Genomic DNA, 19,404 nt, shown 5'->3' with positions numbered 1-19,404 from the left:
TAAAAAAGCCAACAAATGCGAAGGTTGTAATATCCACATTTTATTCTGCAAACTAGTGAATCTAAATGTAAGATAATATAAAACACAGCACAGTCTACCTAATCATTCATTGAATTTGATAGTAAAATAATAGCAATAATAACGATAGTAATAATCACTTTATACACATATTAAAACATGTCAATAAATAATTTGTAAAAAGGCTTTTAGAAATACAATAATATTGATAATGGATTCAATGCTAGTTATGCTCTGTCTTCTTCAACATTAACATGTTTATTTTTTTTATTTTCACTACCACTTCCGGTCTTTTCGAAATTTTTCAATTTTCAAAACTTTTTTAGTTTTATTTTGTATTCAGTCCTGTTTATTTCTGTTAAAGTCAGTAAGGTGAAAGTGATCTATAACAAAAATATAAAGTTTTCAATGCATAGTAACTATCATTCTTATACTTACTTTTTCTGCACTTTTACAACATGGCCGGTTAGCTCAGTTGGTTAGAGCGTGGTGCTAATAACGCCAAGGTCGCGGGTTCGATCCCCGTACGGGCCACTTACTAATTTTTCTTTTTTTCTACCTTTTTTTTCTACAAAAACCACTTTTCAACTGTCTGCGAAGGTTCTCAGTCATCCAGGTCATCGTAGTCTAAGGAGCTTGGAAAGAAAAGCATTTGGACCCCAAGAGGGACAATGGACCCCCTAATGACCCTTTTTTCACACCTTGGCTTGTGCGATTAGGTAGATGATCACTGGGGGTCCATTGTCCCTCTTGGGGGGACACTCCCATAGTGCTAAATCTGGGACTCTCCACCATTTGACCTTAGAACTGAAGAAGCTTCTCGGATGAGAGGTGAAACTTCTTCAAGCAACCTAAAGAAGTCCAGACGCTTTTCTTTCCAAGCAACTTAGACCACTTTTCAACTGCTTAGTAAGGCAAATATCTAGAAAGCTAATCATGGAGGCAGCAAGTTCATGTATTTAGGCATGTGCATGATTTGAGTGACAATGACATGGCATGGTTGTTGGTGTCAGACAGGCTGTATATGACGAGCATCCCTGGGTATAGAAAATGAAATGGGTATTGAACACTGGGTGTCATTAAAATCTGACACAAGGAAGCTGAGGCCACATTTCACATGGGTTCAGCCTGCTCTTGCAACTGATTTAATGGCATAGGGAATATTTTCTTGGCACACCTGAGGCTCATTGGTAATTATGACTCCAGTGTACTCGCATAGCTGGCTCATGTCAAAAATCTCAGATCATGTCAAACTGGTTTCTTGAACATGACAATGAGTCTACTGTACTCAAATGACACCCACAGTCACCAGATCTCAATCCAACAGAGCACTTTTGGGATTTGGCAGAATGGATACATCATGGATGTACAGCCAACAAATCTGCAGCAACTGTGTGATGCTATCATGTCAACATGGACCAAAAATCTCTGGGGAATGTAATGAAGTGTAAACTACCATTTATTATGACCCTACTTCTGGATGTCATGATTCTCTACTGTGAAAACAGAAGTAAAGAAATTACTTCTCTGATTAATGAAACTGATTTGATTTCCCTTTATCCATTTTGAGACTTGTTTGCAGGCATGGGAGAGGTATATTGCTTTTTAAAAATTATTTTTATGATTATTACAGTTATTATATTATTATTATTACTGTCTTCAAAAAAAACAATCACAATGCAAATCGATAATTTATTAACAGCTTGTAAAATAAGGGCAGTTTTGTTTCATCATAGGTCCAAAATGCTGTCAAACTTTTTGAGCTTCTTGCACATGTCCTCCTCGGTACAGCTCTCAATTCTGCTCTTGATGAGCTGTGAAAGTTGACTGTAGAAGGTCTTCGTCCACTGGGGTTCGAAGTGGTGGGTCGATATGTTGCACACTTTGTGAAGTACCATCAGTAACTTCTCATTGCTGCTGACCTCACACCTTTTAAAAACCCATTTCTGCCACTCTGCCCACGAAGCATCGTCTGTGAAATTCACAGTGATGCTGCCCTTGGTCTGCATGCTCTCTGGCTCTCTGTCAGTCAGGTCATTCCATATCGCCCTATGGGAAGAGGGAAAGGGCATAAGCGCTAGGAAAATACAAATCAGTGAGGTATTGTTTTGAATTATTTGATTCAAAATTCAATACTCACACAACGTTTTTCAGAGGATCTGGGATCAAGTCGCTTAATGACAGCAGACCTCTGTAACTCAACCGGTTGCCCTCCATCCTGTTCCATGACAGGGGGAACAATAAAGGTTTTTCATATTTACATAAAAAAGCATACCTTTAAATATAAGCATAGTTTATTACAATATAGGTGTAATCTATGACCTTTTAAAAATTCTTAAATCAAGCCATCACAGTCATCCTCGACACTGGAAAACTCCCATTTCCTCAAACATCAGCATCATGTGCCAGGATAATAAAACAACTCAAAAAGTTTCTTACCACAATTCCTGAAGCTTTTTTTTAACCCCTATTGCACAAGCAAGGACCAGAAGCTCGTCGTCACTAATGTTTGTCCACCCAAGTCTAAGAGGAACAGAAAGGGTGACATCATCTGGATGATTCTTTGTCATACAATGTTTTAAAAAATGTGGTAAAACTAACTAACACCTTACCCGAGGTACGCAATATTCTCCGATTCCTTCAACACATCAGCAATGACCTGTACTGCTTCCATATCAAGGTTGTTTTCTCCAAGCCTTAAACATGAGATGGAAAAGTAAATACATATCGTGCATATGTGGCGCTCCATAAGCAATTGATAAGGTTTTATATCAACCACATGGAAGGGTCTATCAAAGCTTGGAAACTGAGTTTTACCTGAAACTCACCAAAGACTCTCACATCTACCCAAAATATGTTGAATATCTCTGAGTGTATCACAGCTTATTCCAGTCCCAGTAAGATCCAGCTCTGATATTTTACCCTCGGTGAGGTTTAGGAAATACTTGATAGCATTGTAGTCCATTTGAGATAGCGTTTCATCGCTAACATTAACTCTTAGCATCTTTGGTTGCACATCAAGTGCTAACGAGGGGTCCTGTTGCTCAAACAAGCAGTGCAAATGGTTAAGGATGTGGGCTCCACTTTCACAGAGAACTCTCAGTTCTCTGATGATTTTCTCACGATATGCGTTCACTTTTTCTTTGCAGCAGCAAATCCCCACCTGCCTAGATAGAAAACTGGCATTGCGCTCAGAGAGGATTCCAGAGAGGAAGCGGCTGAAAAGGTCCAAGTGTCCACTGTTGGATACATCTCCGGGACATGATGTGCGCTCAAGCGCGTCAGGCAAAGGGTGATCCGTCACCGCACAGTAAACCGCAGCAAAGAACTCTTGAATAGTAAGATGAGCAAATGAATAGACCTCTTCAGTGAACCCAGGTTCTTCTGCGATTGTCTTGTCGAGGAAAGCACTAACGAGGCTGGATCCTTCTAATGCTGCCACCTCTTGGTCGCTGCTATAAAATAATGTTTGATGCTCCAGTAGGTTTTTGAAGGCAAGTCGACCCAGCTTTAAAACAGTATCAGACAGCTGCTGGATGGTCCCCGCTTTTTGGTCTTGAAGACATGTTTCAACTCTCGCTTGGGTGTGAGATCGAAGCAAAGCCACCAAGTACTGCACGTAAATATCCGTCATGGTCTTTGGGCTTCCCCCACAAAGATCTTTGCTCTCTTTGAGGATGCAGCAGACAATGTAGCAAAATGCAGGTATGTAGCACAGTGTCAGCATTAGTTCGTTTGCAGATACCACTGAGAACATGCGGTCAGCAAGGGTGTTGTCTTGGAAGTAACGAAAAAAGAAGTCCTGAACTTCGGCCAAGGAGAACCCTGCAATGAGCACAAAGCGGTCAATGCAGCCCACAGGGATGTAGCTGATAGCTGCAGGCCGACTTGTGAGCATTACAGAAGCATTTGGTAGCAGTTCACCCTGCATCAAGCTTCCAATAACCTCCATAACCTCTGCATCTTCATCTGGCTCAGTTACAAAAGAGTCCACGTCGCAGCTCCTGTAGTGTCTGAACTCATCAAAGCCATCCAGGATGATCAGCAGTTTGTTGTCATTTGCCAAGATGTTATCCAGTTCTTTAGCAAGATGCCTGTTTTTGCGCAAGATCAGCTCTCGTAAACTTGTGGGCTTGTCAATCAGATTCAAGTCTCTGAAGGTCATGTGTATGATGAAGTCAAAGGCAAGGTGGTCCTTGTTTCCCCCAAAATCAAACAACATCTTTTGCACCAGGATAGTTTTTCCGATTCCCGCCACCCCTGATACCAGAACCTTCCTGACTGGACGAACTGCCTTTGCACATAAGAACAGTTCAGCTGGTCTGATTTTCTCATGCACTGCTGACTTCTGTTGTAGACACAGTCGCTTCTGTCCAAAGGTCAGCACCTCATGTCTTTTATTTTCTAATCCCTGGTGTCCGTCAACTAAGAGAAGATTGACATAATGTTCGGAAAACTGAATTTTCTCTCCGTGCCGGGTGTTGTAGAAAAGCATGCTCTCACTCCTGCGCCTCAGGACTTCTTTGTGTTTTTGTTTCACTTTGCTGTACTCTGTAGAAGAAAAGAAGCTCAGTTTAATTTTCCAGTTCCAATCGTATGTAGCCTACTTGTGACCTTAGAACATGGTCGTTTGAAAAGTGCCACATGACACACTGTGGACAGAAATGATGTATCATGTGGCATTTTGGGAGTGTTGTGGGATGCTTTTAAGTCTGAAAATTATCTCAGACATAGTTGGAAAAAATATATATAGGTATTTTCTAAATCAAAGTAGCAATAATATAGTGTAAAAATACTTTGTTTAAAGTGAAAGTGCTGTGCTACTCACATAAAAGTACAAACGTATTGGCACCAAAGCATACTTAGAGCACATAAAGCACACAGTATAGAGGATAGTAAAATACATTATATGAAGCAAATCATAATGATCGATTGATTCAAAAAGTAGAGTAGCTTTGCAATAGAGCCCGAACTTATTTTATTACTTCATATACTACTGGAGAGTTTAACCTAAATATTATAGCATCATTTATTTTTATATTTTATTAATTATTTTATTAATTTTATAAATGCAATGAAAGTTTTGACTCCAAATTACAAGTATAATGGAGCTAATCATTGAAATATCTTTAAAGTACATCAAGATTCTACTTTTCAATTCAATTCAGTTTTATTTATACAGCATCAAATCACAACAACCATTGTCTCAAGGGACTTTATATTGTAAGGTTAAAATAATGGAGAGAAAACCTCAACAAACGACCCCCTTTTGAGTAAGCACTTGGCGACAGTGGGAAGGGAAAACTCCCTTTTAACAGGAAGACAGGTCTGGCAGAACCAGGCTCAGGGAGGGGCAACAGTCTGCCACGACCTGTCGGGGGTGATGGGATGAAGACAGGATAAATTTCAGTACAGTGCTTGACTAGACTGTACTTACAATATAAATTTCCATTCTGTTTCCCCCTTTCAGACACACCCCTGCCAACTAAAGTTAAGTGAAAACCTTATCTTGTGGCTAAAATTGAAATTGCATACCTCTGGACTGAGGTGGATCCGCTTCTTTGGAGTACTGATAATGACTTTTAACATTAAGAAAAATCCTGGCCGCTTCCTCGCCTTTGCACTCCAGGATATCCAGCACCTTTCTCACTCTCATCCGGGGACCCAGCTGACACAACACTTCCTCGCGATCATCTCGAGTGAACACTTCCCGACACACTAGGAATTCTACCAGAGAGTCGACCTGTCCTTCTAGTTCATCCACAAGGGAAACTCGCAGTACCCTCACTGCTGTCAAACAGGAATGATGAAAATCCTTTTCCACCATAATTTAATGTAAAACAGTCCTGGGAATGAATCAAAAAACGTCCTGGTTATATAGTCAGATCATAGCAAGAATGTCCTCCTTTTGAAGCCAACAGGGATCTTGTGAACTGCTGTTCCTCTCCAAAAATTGAGAAACAGAGAGAGACAAGTTTATATCAGACATAAAAAAGGGAAGTGTCCCTTGTCATGATGACAGCACTTCTATATGCTGAAATTCTTGCTCTTGTTATTTGTAATGCAGGCATCAGTGTCGATTAATGTTGATCTCTGACTCCATAATATGGACTTTCACATGAAAAAATATATATATATAGAAGAAAGAAGAGCAATCACAACAACCAGATTATAAAAAGGAATGTATTTGGTTTTATTTAACGATAAGGAGCAACACATCAAGTCACCAGCAGGGGGTCCCCACCGCATGCACATCAACTACCATCAGCCGCAAGGAGAGACCCACCCCTGTAATATTTACAGAAACTTTGCTCAGGGACACACAAGGAAATAAATAGTTTAAATGACAGCACAAATATTTACATAACTTAGGAAATGACATGTGATACAATATTTTCCTCTTGTGATATCACATAACCGCACCTCAGCGTAGGGCCAAGTACTCTTCAGCTAAAGCTGGGTTGCACCTGATGACAGTGAAGCTCTGTGGAGCCCAGGACGCAGCGACCACGTCCAAGCCGTCCACACGACACATTAGTAACGATCACTGCAAAGCTTCCCATCGTACGTTCACAGACATGTAAATATGACACTATGACACATGGCGGACTGGATGAACTTTATCAGATCTGCGTGTGAGCGTGTGTAACTTCACAGAGTGGTTAAAGGGACACGTTTGGCAAATATCTTTTCAAGAAATATCACAAAACAAAATACTGAAACAATGCAACTTTACAGACTACATTAAAAAAAAAAGAAGAAATTAACTCCTCAAGCCATGTTTTTAACAAAGACTTGGATGAGTTCTGAGTGCAAAATCTTTTTTTTCCCAAAACATTATTTGCTTCAGTCGTACACCTCCTATAGTGCAACCCATGCAAAAAAAAAAAAAAAAAAACTTATTGAGTCTTACCCTCTAAAAACTGCAATCTGACTCCCTTGCTGCTTTGAAAGACCAGTTATTATGGTCAACATGTGCTAAATCTATTCATGCCCAAAATGTTGGCTTTAATTAATTTGATTAAATGTAAACTTTCCATGTAATTTTGTAACATAAGTACATGTAAAATGATAAATTTAATGTAATCTGGTCAAATTCAAGTTACTTGATATATGGTATACATTCAGTTTATACCGACCACATTTCCCTTACTGATTAATTATTTGAATAAATAAACCTTTGATTTTATGTATTTTTGTTGCATTTTGCTCAAAATTATTGTTTTATGTTTATGAATACTTTTTTCCAAGTGTGGCCGGTACTAAATGTGTCCCAGTTATTTAATACTAGGCTTTATTTTGTCATCACTTGTTCTCACTTAAGCAGCATCATGCTGGTTTTCAGTTTTCCACCCCTTTTTAACCCATTGCTACGTTCATAAAAGATCACTTAGCATCAAAATCCTAGCAATAAAGACAAACACAGAGCTGTCCAGTGGTTATCACAAGCTTGGATGCAATCATATAAACTTAATTTGGCGTGAAGTGATTGTGTTTCAGAGGAACATGATAGTGATCTTCCGATTGCTCGGGAACCTGAAACTGAAGATTACGTTGCTCAGATTTTGTTAATGTGGACATGACCGTAATCACGGCTTTTAAGGCTTTAGTTCCCCTTTATGAAACCGCAGAGTTCCTACTGCTCACACTGGAAATATATCTACTGTTTGGGACACAAAAGCTGTTTGTACGAACTTCAGATTTAAATTAAAAATAAAGAAGTAAAACCAAAGCCTTCATCAACAGACGTGGTCTCCTCTCGTAGCAATAATTTTGAATTCAAACCCACGTATGGCATCTTTGAGAAAAGTCGATTTTAGTCACTTTTGGGTATGACAAACAAACATTCCTCCGCACTCGGGAATCCAGGAGCGATCGTTGACGACATGGGAGGGTGTTGGGATAGGCATAGAGGTTCCTTGACTTCCGTGACACCTTCCCTGACCTTTCCAGATTTTTCACCACCGTTCTCACTTCTCCTTTCAGGTGTTTCGGCAGGAGAAACAGCAGCGGCTCTTAAACTGGGGGAGCAGGCAGAGCTCCAGCTGCCGCACCTTCTCACAGTACCTCGTACTGTCCCGGCACTCTCCTGCTGGAATATACAGAGGATACGTTTTACTATGCACAGTCGTGGCTGTGGGCTGTAGTGCTTAGCTATGGATATATTGTTGGAAATTTTAGGTCCAGTGCTCTAATTCATAAACATTTGGCGATCTTTCTCTCACTGTGGTCTGTGGCTTTTTCGAATTAACCGGCACATTGTTTCTGGAAATACCTGACACTGCAGAGGCTTTTGTTGGTTTTTTTAAGGCAATTTTTCAACGCTTTAAGCACCACGGGCAAAGTTTCCTTCACCAGTTTTGTAATGGGGTGCCAACAGACAAGTTAGAGACGGATACTGCCAAGTCTCATCATATGAAACCACAGCTATGTTTATTATGGGCTCAAGTGCAAACACCACTAGATTGTCTTTTCATCTTTTGTGTTTTAGTTGAAATGAAGGTAGAGTATTAACAACTGCATTTAACTAAAACCACTGCAACAATTTTGTGTTCCTAGAAAACAAAGTTTGACCCATCAGGCGTCATTGGTGTGAATCTTTAATAAGGCAAAGATGTCAATGTGATCAAAAACATGCAATAAGAGGATTCAGTGATTGCCTATGAAAGCACTGTATGGTGTTCTGTTTTTGCGAGCAGGGTCACGGAACATTTCAGTTGCACTTCTCATTGTAAAATCTATTCTGAACTTCCTAAATTTCTGCCTTCTAGAATTTCTTCCCTTCAAAAGAAGAAAATCATAAAGCTGCAATAAAAAAAAATAACCCAAACATTTTTAAGCAATAGAAACTAAACTAAAATTCGCAAACCCACAATATGTTGTATATTTATTTACGACGCACACTTGACATTACTGTAACTTTTTCTCACCTCTGCCGCAGGATAAAATGTTACATCGCTGCCAGCTGGCAGGCCGAGGCCTCCACGTGCAGTGACGGTCTCGGAAGGCCTTGCCGGTCCGAAGGTGGACGCAGGTCACCTGGCGTGATTGGAAACCGTGTCGTCCGCACGTGGCGGTGCATTGTGTCCAAGGCCCCACGAGCCACTGAAGTGCACAAGCCTCAGCGGTGCAATTCCTCAAAGAGCTTGGCCTAAAAAATGAACATACCTGAAATAGTATTCTGCTGAATAGCCTTTTTTTCCCTTTGTAATATGAACCATAACTGGAGTTTTTTAAAGTATATCGATAGCACATATCACCAACAGTATTAAACATTCTTAATCTTGTTCCCATCTTTACCTGTGGAGCCCAGTGCACATCCTGTGGGGGACTCTGGTACCATTGGGGTCTTGGCAGTAGACATGGCGGTGCTGTGTGGCCAAACTGGGACCCACACACCTGCCATGACACTGGAAGAGGAGAATTCATCAGATTTCCAAGCTATCATTACAAAAATATTTTCTTGCTAGGGGAAGGTTTTGAGTCTAAACTGTGTTTTTATGATAAAACCTTGTAAAAACAAGCTTGTGCACAGTAATATCTTGGCTCACCGGCCCCCAGGAGGTTGTGGCCCATCTTGCACAGGGAAGGAGGTTGCACGGCCTTGCATCAGAGGGTTTCCTCCCTGCTCCAAGGCAATTCGGACTCTCTACCTCTTCTGACCTGCCCTCGGGACCCTTCATGCAGCGCACAATTCTAGTCTGGGCTCCACCACCGCAAGTGGCCAAGCATGGGGACCAAGCATCCGCTCGCCACCTAATAAAACAAGTGGAAAAGTCAAGTAGATATTAGATGTTTCATGTTTTTTCAGTTTGGCCAAAAATATTTCTCAGACATTCAACATATGCAGTGAGTAAATGGAGGATTTGTCAGTACAAGCAGCATACCTGAAGAGGCAGGCTTGTCCTTGGCACAGCTCAGCCGACCGACTGCCATTCCTCCTCTCAGAACAAGCCGGTCCATTTGCTCCCACACTGTTGCCTTGGACACAGATTCTTCCTTTGCCACCTGAAAATAAAAAAAACAAACAATGTTTTTATTTTATTAAATATAAAATAAAATGAGAATGGTGTGTTCACCAGCCTCATCAGTTGATGGGCTAGGATTTAAAGAAAAACATTACCACACAGCTTCATGACAAAACAGTCTTCCCAAAATATTTGAAAGTTATTCCATGTATTTTGGATTGCATTCCCTTTTCTTCAAATACTCTGACCCTAAATGCCCAAGAGTATAGTCATTACATTGCTTTTAACCGAATCTGAATTCAAATATAACAAAATACAGTCAGGGCATTTTTCAGCCCTTTAAAGACTCCTTATCCTTTCTATTTAGATTAGCTGAATAGGGTATGTTAAGTTAATCTTCTTTGAAACATTGCCTGGAACCTCTAATTGTTGCCGTATGGAGAGGAAGCGTACTATAGGATCAGGAAACGCACAGTGGCGGCGCTTTGATGAGAATGCGGCTGATCATGCCGAAGAGATGAAGGACAGCGTAGCTCAGAGGTGACCCGAGCACTGTGTGATGCCCCGGACATTCCTCTGTCAATGACTCAGCCACATGAGCCAGTGGGGTAAGTAAGAGCTTACTGAATATCTGTGTCTGTGGTTACTCTTGTGTTTGTGTGTTTCTATGCTGGATGAATGCATGCTTTCCCAGAACCTCGAAGCCTAAACCACAAAGAACAACATAAATTACTGTAAACTGGACTATACAAAGCGGTATTAGGACAAACTCAACTCGACATTGGGTCTATACAAACTTTATCAATTTTAAGTATTTCTAACAGACTTTTCTCAAAAGTCATAGTGATGTTTTTAGTATCTATATATTGCAAAATATCTCTGAAATGTCATCGCAGCTAGCAGCTAAAAGTCTTCTGGCTCCACCTACATTACATAAAGATTTACATGTGGCATTTTTGATCTAGCTTTTAGCAAGAAAACACAAAGGGTAATTCTGCAAAATGTTTAACCTCAACCAACCTTCTTTACTAACAACTTCCTATTTCTAATTCTTGGAGTGTAATACAGTAACAGCATGATTCACATTTCAAAACAAGCTTTGCTTATCTTGTGCGTTGCTGTAGCCCCTCAGTTTGTTCTCTGTTTGTTTTCCTGCTCACCAATCTGGCAACCATGGGCCGCTGTGAAATCAACTACTGAAGGCTGATTCGCACAGAACCTAGAGAGTGGACCACAGTAACTGCTGGTTGTATTCTGTGACCACTAGGAGTGTTTGCTGGAGGTTGCTGGCAGTCACTCAGGGGCGTAATTTCCAGGGGGGTTAGGGGGGTTATGACGCCCCCCCCCCCCAAGGCTGTTGATTTTCTTTGCTCATTTCAAGTATTACCAGCAAAATAGTTGCATGTTTAATCATCTGGGAATTTACCCCAGATTTATTTATTTATTTAGACAGAGATCTTGACTCCCCCAATGTTCAGCACAAAGTTACGCCGATGCAGTCACTGGCAGGAAGTTGGTTGCAAAATGGTATACGGAGCTTCGATTGCTTAGGTTGCAAAGAGGTTGCCACAGTCGCCCACATTTTGCATGGAAGATGCGGACCTGTTGGCAAGCACTAGCAAGCTACTCTCCAAGCAGTAGTCAATGTGTGAAAAGAGCGACATAGACGGGAAATGGAGACTGTTCACCTTGAAAGCAAAAGTCCCATCTTCTTAAATGTGTTGGTTTAAATGGGAAGGCCCAATGCTCAGTTTGAATGTTCTCCAGTTCTTGTGTGCATCACACTTTTCACAGTTTCACTTGTGCTAGTAGTTTGCCAAAAAAGTCAGCGTGTTTAATGCAAACTATGGGCAATTGTGATAATCTGCGATCAAAGCAATCCCAAAGATATTTTTTGGCCAGTGCCTGCTTTAAAGAATTTCAGTCAACATCAGCTAGCAACTGGTCGGAGAATTCACATTTTTCCCAGGCAACTGATGGTTGTCGGATATCTGATGACCAGTCTCTAAGCCTGTGTGACTGAGAACCTTAGCTGCCTTCTACTCGCTTCAAGGCCACTTTCAAAGCATCTCAAGGCAGAAGCTTGAACTGCACAAAGGTGGAGCTTCTGTATAAACCATTGAAACTTACAGATCTATAAACCTTACCAGTAATTTGCACCGAAGATGAAAGAGATGTCCTTCCAAAACGGTTTCTGGCAGTGCAGGTGTACAAACCCTCATCCCCTTTGCTTGGGTACTGGATCCTCAGTGATCCTGTAGGCAACAGGCCTACTCTGCCAACACAAAGACAAGCTATCTATGAAGCACCTCGGTCATCCAGGTCTTTGATATAAACATAAAAAAGCCACAGGCAGCCATGTAATTTTCACAAAAAGTCCTTATTTCAAGGTTAGTTCTTACCTGCTACTGTAGCGCAACTCTTTCCCATTCTTCGTCCATGTCACAGATGGGTCAGGATTTCCTACTGCTTCACACTTCAACACTAAACTAACAACTGGTTTCTGCAGGAAAACTGGCATTCCCACATAAACTATCATTTCAGATTGTGGCCCCTCTCCAATCTTTTTCGAACGTTGGATTATCAGCGGGTTTCTTGGTCTGGCTGTGTGGGCTTTAATGTTTGGTTTATAATGGAGTGGCTCTTGCGTGGAAGATTCAGCACTTTCTGGAGGGTGAAGCGTCGACTCATTGGTTTCACCCTGCGCCACAGTGAGCTCACTAAGCAGCTGGGCGATAAGTTGTTCCTCCCGTAGTCCTCCAAGGTCTTCGGAAAAGTTTTTCATGATCTCCTCTAGCCTGCGGGTGTCGGCAACGAGGACCTCTGGGATGTAAATTTCTGACCCTTCATCCTCCAGGGTAGAACTGTTCTTTTCACTGGCAGGTGATTTGTCAGCAATGTATTTTTCATCTCGAATGGACTCTTTATGATTAAGCAAACGCTCAATAATTGTATCATATCGGTTGAGGGAGATGTGAAGCTCCTGAAATCTTTCTTGCGCTGAGATTGCATCCGGTCGCCCAACCTTTTGTCGTCTGAGCATTGACTCTGCTACAGACAGCTTTTGCTTGCTGCCAATGATCTGTAAGACTAAATGTTCTTGTGCCTCACCTGCGACACATGTATATATCCCAGCATCAGATGCGCGAACCTGATGGATCTTCACATATCCTAGTGACGTTATGGAGAGGTGCGGTAGGTTGACCAGGGGCTTCCCTTCCTTCAGCCAGTGGATTTGGCCCTTACGGAAGTGGCGGGTTGGGCAGCGAAGGACCACAGTTGTCCAAGGCAGGATGTATGCATAACCACCAATGCCCAGGTGAACCTTTTTGCCTTTCCGCCACTGGACATAAACTTTTCTCTGAGCCAGTATGGTGGCATCAGGCTTGACAGAGTCTGTAATTAAGAGGACAGGTTAATGGCTTGATTGTTGGCTCAAATATCTGTACTTTGCTTGGGATATACAAAACTTTGCATTTAAGGAACTTAGCTCCCTTTTCTTTTGGTTCTTAGCAGTATAACTTACATAAATACAGCCAAATAAAGAGTATCTTACTTTCACAGGGCTTGAAGAAGCATGGTTGGATTCTGCTAGGACGAGCCAGCAGGGAACAGTTCTTAGGGTCTGCTGTCAAATACCTTCCATTCACCTCTTTCTTCCTGCAAACAGCTTGGAGGGTCTGAATACCATTTCCACATGTCACTGAACACTGGAAAAACAAGAGAAATGTATTAAAATAAACAAAACCTGCAAAGTACCAGTTTTTAACATGTCCATCTGAACAACAGCAATATGGCAGAATGGTCTCTGGCTGAAAGGTAGGCTACCTGGGACCATCTCGTTGTGACCCACTCAGGTGGGCATTCCTGCTCACCACAGGGCTGCTGGCTTGTAGGACTCTTAGTAGGGCAAAACGTGTCAGGTAGCTCCAGAATGCTGCCATCAGCCAAACGTTGCTTGCATAGTACCTGCCTCCTCTGAACCCCACCACCGCAACTTTGGGAGCACTGGGTGCAAAAACACGCAGAGATTAAATCAGTCACATGCGCTTGAGTCCCAATCATCAAACACTTGTAGTGGTAAACTTTATAGATGACGTCCTTTACCTGTCCCCAGTCATGCGTGTCCCACATAGGAGGGCAGTCAAAGCGGTTGCAGGCTTGGACAGGACTGGGCTTGGGGTTCTGACAGTCTTCATCCCTCAAAACTAAAGTGTGATTGCTGTCACGAGAGGGCCGGTGGGTGCACACCACAGTGCGAATCATCAGACCTACCCCACATGTAGCTGAGCAGGAGCTCCACTCTCCAGTTTCCCACCTGTTAGAACAATGTTTATTGTGCTCATTATGGCAAATCTACAGTGCATTGCACACATATACTTCATAGCACTGTAAATAGTACGGTACTATATATCTCTTGATCCAGTGAGAGAACACCTTTGCAGTCTTATGAATATGTAAAATCATGAAGGTGAATACAAGTGAAAAAGGCAAGAAACATAATATCCTACACCGAGTTTCACGATATTCAAGAAATCCCTATTGCATTACTTTTTCATTTGTATTTTTCCAATGAACTACTGGAATTAATATTCATGTTGTTGCCCAACACAATTTTAAACTGGGTTTAATCCAGCATCAAAGTTACTTTGGCAGGTTTATTCCAAATTGTGGCCAGTGTCCAAGTGGTTGCCATGCCTTTAAAGTTTTGGCTTGAAATGAGATGGCAGCAATTTCATTTTCTGCTCGACATATTGGGTGATATTTCAAAACTACTCATATTTATTTAAGGCTCTGAGGAGAATCGGGAATGAAGCTTGCTCATGGACCGCTGCTATACTCAAAGCTAAATCCTATGGCTGTTTTCCTTTCAGGGGGAACACTATCCAAAGAGTGTAGCTTAATATGGGATGGTGAGGAGGCCTCAGGGAGGGAGGAAAGGGCCAAAGGAAACAAGGCCAATACTGCATTTGTTGTGCCTAAAAACAAGACTCAAAGCCTGGAAAAACAGGCAAGGGCAGGCTGCAAGCCTCTGGGTTTTCTGACAAGAGTGTGAGGGGTAGAACACTGACAATGTGCACGGTGTTAACCTGAAACGTGTGGCCAACCACAAAATCCACTCACCATTTAGCCACAGTTTGCTCATGTTAAACAACATGCAGTTTTGCTGTTTGACCTTTTAGGTGTTTAATCTGGATGTGCATTGATCTGGTAGGTTCACAAAAAAATTACCTATGATTTGCAATTTGAAATGTGAAACTCTAACAGTGTTTGTAAACTGCTTGTATGTTGAATTGAACAAAAAAAAGCTACATTTTGACTTAAACATTAACAGCACAGCTTAAACCTCTAATATCAAAAATAATTTGAGCTTGAAATGTAGCAAGCACTGAACGCTCCCCAGAGGATGATCACAGTTACTTCAATGATTCCCTTTTTTCCTCTAGACCTACATTTTGACCTGGAGAGGGAAATGGGAAGACTGCCATTACATGTATTAACTTAAGTCATGCTTGACTGCATAACATTACTTACCCACCCACAGGCTTTTCAATAGCATCCCCTCAGGATAAACCCTACATTGTTAACCCCTCTGGTAATGTGGCAAATTTGTCAATATGACATGCAATCACTGAAGGCCATTCCTAGTTGTAAAAAAAGTTTGCCAAAAGAAATCACTTAGAAAAACAGCTGAAGCCTCCTAGATTTCCCTTTCCAAGGACAACTGAACCTCGCAGGTAAAGCTAATCACTGTCAGATTCCACAAGGTTTAATTTGCTGCTTGCAGAGATACAACCATCCATCTCTGTCGTTCTGCTTTAGTATCTCTTGGACTCGAGCAGCCTTAACAGAGATTTAATTGCCCCAGTTGGTTTGAACCGAGAGGCATAACACAGCGGATTAGAAGCTTTTGAATTTTTCTCTACCAACGAACCGTCAAACTTAACTGATTCAGCTAAGAATTTATCTAGGCTCCGAAAAAGTGGTACATCAGCGTTCCACTTCTGTACTGAATATTGCACATTTTTGGATGGATACACTCTTGGCAAGCTAAGAGAAAGCACAGCCATATTTTTGTCCTGACTTTAATTAATATTTTTCTCTTAAATGTAGCCAAACCTTTTTTTTCATCCCCCAAAAATGCATTTCCTCCCTATTTTTACTACATCCATTAATCAAATCCTTTTTAATTTTCATGCGCAAACCATTTGAAACATGTTTAAATAATAATGATGACGATAATGAGGTCTGAGTTAGGGGTTTTTATTGTACCTGGGTGGGCAGGGCTGAGTTTTGCAGTCCTGGAGGAGTCGTGGGGGTCGCCGAGAGCTCACACACAGGCTTTGGTCTGCTGCTTCTCTGGTCTGCTTGTTCAGGCAGATAACCACAGCCTCCTGCACACCTGCGGTTAGAGAATACAGCAATGTCATGCTTGCTTTCTTGCAGACACTGTAATTAAAAAGGAAGATTTTAGGGTCCAAAATACATTAAAACACTTTGGTTGCCTCAACTTGTGGATGCACTGTCAGAGTTTTCATGCAAAGTCATATTAAAAGTAATGTAACACAACTCCCTGAGTCTGCTTCTAATGTTGGGGACAACAACAGCGAAGCAGGAACTTCAAACGCCATAGCAGTGTGATGGTCCACAGGAGCACAGCCCTCAGGGTGTGCATCGGACATCTGATACCGGAGTGTAATCATCCCCGAATGGGAGTTTGTTGAGTTTGGATGAGCGCATACACAGACACTGACAAAAGCCCACACCCGTGTGCAGAAATTAAGTTGCAAACGCACACACGCAGAGATTAAGGCAAACGCACATGAGGCAGGCACGCATGCTTGGATGTGTAGGTAGGAAGATTAAAGTGGGCCTCAATGCATGTTGGCAGGATATTTAAGAAAGCGGTCTCTGTCTGGCAAAGCATTTTCCCGCTGCCTTGAGCATTGGTGACGTATGACCTCTATGCCATCCGCTATCATTTAATATGATAGGACTTGCATCTGCTCAAGGCATTTACTGGCGTCAGACATCCAGTGATATGGGTTTAAGGCTGGAGCACATCAATCAACTGCGACGTACTTAGTGGCACTCACGGAGTTGACTTTGTCTTTCAGACTTACTGTCAAATCAAACTACATAACAGCACTTGTCTGCTGCTGATGTATTTACTCGCAGCATAATTTACGAATCTGCTCTGCTCGTTGGAGCCACCACAGGTGTACAGCTCCAGGGTCGGCACTGTCTCTGGATCCACCAGAGTGAAAATAAAAGGATGAGCGTAAACAGTGAAAGCTTCAGTAGAGAGCTAAACTGAAAATCCAATAAGTATTTTTAAAGAAATGCAAAAACGCAGCACATCTCAAACACCGATAAAGGACAGAAATACTCCCAATAAGCTTTTCAGTAGGTCTCGTGTCACAGCAGAAATAAACGTACGCGCTTCAGCACGTAGTCTTCAGAGCATTTGAACTTTTGTACCTGATGAAGACTCTGTGCCAAAATGCGTAGGAGTATTTCTGCAGCGATATCAGCCAAAAGTAGAAGAAAAAAAAAGTTAAATGTGAGCATATTTGTCCCTGATTCAGTTGGAAGTAAATTTTACATATTTTTGGGAAGCATATTAGAAAATGTTTTGAGATGGATTGCTATGAAATTTGCACACGGTCCCCCACAGGATGCAGAGCTGACTTGTGAGATCTGAGTTTTTCTTCTAGGGCCACGATAAGGCTAATATTTTTGGTTTTAAAGGGAAACAGCATTAGAAGGATTGCAGAAAACAGTGATTGCATGCTAACATGCTGACCTAAGACTGGAGATGTGGTAAATGGTACACCTGCTAAGCGTCAGCATATTTTTATTGTCACTGGGAAGGTGTCAGCATAGCTGCAGACACGAGTTAACTTTTCAACTCCCCAAATCTACTCTTTCAACTTCTCTCTCTTTACTTTCTCATGTCAGAGAGATCAATAAAGATCATACCTCCCCCACAACTCTCTGAGCACTGAGTAAAGCCCTCGTACTCCCAGTCGTGCAGTTCCTCTCTTTGCAGTGTCCTGCCCTTCTCCTCCTCTTCTTCCTCCTCTTCCACCTCTTTACTTTGTCCTGCTTCACCCAAATCTACAGAGCAGGGACTGCTGTAGCAAGGCTGGCTGGTAGCAGGTTTGATCCCCTCGCATTCATCATCTGGCACGTCCACGATTGTCTGGGAGAAAGACAGCAGCACTTGGCACTTGACCGTCCGATGCTGGGTCCCAGCACCACATGTCCTGCTGCAGGGCTGCCAGGGACCGGGGATAAAGCTGGAGAGGAGAGCAAGCAACAGATGACTCAAGTGGAAAAGTATGAAAATGTGACTTGGGTTGTGAGTTGGATTTGATAAGGGCTGTTTCCAAACCAAACCTGGACTGTTTGATAGCGAATCACAGTTGTTGTTTTTTTGCTCTTTTTTAGCTTTCTCTGTAAACAGATTGTATTCATTAGTGGCTGGGTTCTTAAACTCATTAAGTATTTATGAAATACAGTCAGTGCAGCGTGATTAATTGCACAGCTGTGAAACATTACAATCAGCTATTCTTGGATAAACAGCTTTCATGTGCATCCTTCCTCAGCTTAAAAAATGGATGAGAGGAAGAAAAACTGAAAGGCCCAGAGACTGAACGATCACTCCTTCAACAGAAATCAGAGAGGGTAAAAGATCAGAAAGTGTGATACAGAAAGGAGTTTGAAAGCCCTCTTCAGATTTAACTGATTCTATAACTTTGTTGGAAATGCACACAGAAATGCTTGAACAGAAGCTCTATATGACTCAGTGATATTATATCAAGTGATTTAGGAGATCATTCAAAGTGGTTCTGGTGGTCATTATGTACTTGTGAAAACTCTGGACACTCACTTATTGATATATGGACATACAAAGACAGCATTTGTCCCACAATGTGCACCTGAGACCAAATAACGAGGCCTTCCTATTAACATCTTATATTACTAGTAAACAAGTGCTCAGTTCTGTGACAGATGCACCGCTAAGCTGATAGCAGAGAGTGTCCGTCTGAGGGGACAGCCTCTCACTTTTACCCTTTGCAGTGCCTCAAACAAAGGAAATAAAATAATATATATCAGATAATTTATGGGTATTTTTCACCACAAGTTTCTTTACCATTGATAGGAAAATACTCAAATTAAAACTGAGTCTTGGCCCTTTCGCGTGGTATCAATCATTTGGAGCAGAGCCTTAACAACAAAACACATGTCCAGCTGTCCAAATACTTACAGTGTGGACTGTAGCTTTTGGACAGTAGCCTGATGTTTACAACACAGAGCAGCTGTCCTGTTTAGGTCTGAGCTCAACACTTCTGGTTCCTTTTTGGCAGACAGACTTTAAAGGACTTGCACATATGTCATATTGGAGGTGTTG

The 19,404-nt window shown here is 41.7% G+C and overlaps 2 protein-coding genes and 1 non-coding gene across 6 annotated transcripts in view; 1 reads left to right on the top strand and 2 right to left on the bottom strand.

Annotated features, from left to right (window-relative positions):
* Positions 1-478: 478 nt before the first annotated feature.
* On the top strand, positions 479-552 carry trnai-aau. The gene has a single exon. It is a non-coding gene; the product is annotated as a tRNA-Ile (tRNA).
* A 1,150-nt stretch (positions 553-1,702) lies between these two features.
* On the bottom strand, positions 1,703-6,196 carry LOC116332911 (NACHT, LRR and PYD domains-containing protein 3-like). Its single transcript, XM_031756006.2, has 6 exons — positions 5,554-6,196; positions 2,847-4,569; positions 2,631-2,714; positions 2,458-2,541; positions 2,159-2,236; positions 1,703-2,067 (listed from the first exon to the last, which is right to left on the bottom strand). The coding sequence occupies exons 1-6, from the start codon at positions 5,843-5,845 to the stop codon at positions 1,749-1,751; spliced, it is 2,580 nt and encodes an 859-aa protein (XP_031611866.2). The 5' UTR covers positions 5,846-6,196; the 3' UTR covers positions 1,703-1,748.
* LOC116332910 (ADAMTS-like protein 1) overlaps positions 6,193-19,404 on the bottom strand; it is a 103,360-nt gene continuing 90,148 nt past the window's right edge. For 3 of the 4 annotated variants that reach the window (XM_039609458.1, XM_039609460.1, XM_039609461.1), the window contains 12 exons: positions 17,970-18,289; positions 16,260-16,389; positions 14,094-14,304; positions 13,815-13,994; positions 13,543-13,696; positions 12,389-13,382; positions 12,134-12,261; positions 9,906-10,026; positions 9,570-9,774; positions 9,319-9,428; positions 8,949-9,169; positions 6,193-8,110 (listed from right to left, as the gene is read on the bottom strand). In XM_039609458.1, coding sequence (XP_039465392.1) covers positions 8,001-8,110; positions 8,949-9,169; positions 9,319-9,428; positions 9,570-9,774; positions 9,906-10,026; positions 12,134-12,261; positions 12,389-13,382; positions 13,543-13,696; positions 13,815-13,994; positions 14,094-14,304; positions 16,260-16,389; positions 17,970-18,289 — 2,884 coding nt within the window. In that variant the 3' untranslated portion in view covers positions 6,193-8,000. The remainder of the gene's footprint in view (positions 8,111-8,948; positions 9,170-9,318; positions 9,429-9,569; positions 9,775-9,905; positions 10,027-12,133; positions 12,262-12,388; positions 13,383-13,542; positions 13,697-13,814; positions 13,995-14,093; positions 14,305-16,259; positions 16,390-17,969; positions 18,290-19,404) is intronic. The other variant, XM_039609459.1, reaches the window with a different exon arrangement.

Source organism: Oreochromis aureus, linkage group 3, assembly GCF_013358895.1.
Source record: "Oreochromis aureus strain Israel breed Guangdong linkage group 3, ZZ_aureus, whole genome shotgun sequence".
NCBI lineage: Eukaryota > Metazoa > Chordata > Actinopteri > Cichliformes > Cichlidae > Oreochromis > Oreochromis aureus.
This window is presented reverse-complemented; position numbering and strand designations above follow the sequence as displayed.

What these genes read in the sequence shown, in the direction of transcription:
- LOC116332911 (XM_031756006.2), bottom strand. Translation starts at nt 5,845, where the DNA reads ATGGTGGAAAAGGATTTTCATCATTCCTGTTTGACAGCAGTGAGGGTA. An exon ending in GAGAATATTGCGTACCTCGG is followed by an intron (nt 2,542 to 2,630) that starts GTAAGGTGTTAG and finishes TGTTCCTCTTAG; the next exon opens with ACTTGGGTGGACAAACATTA. An exon ending in AAAAAGCTTCAGGAATTGTG is followed by an intron (nt 2,237 to 2,457) that starts GTAAGAAACTTT and finishes GTCATGGAACAG; the next exon opens with GATGGAGGGCAACCGGTTGA.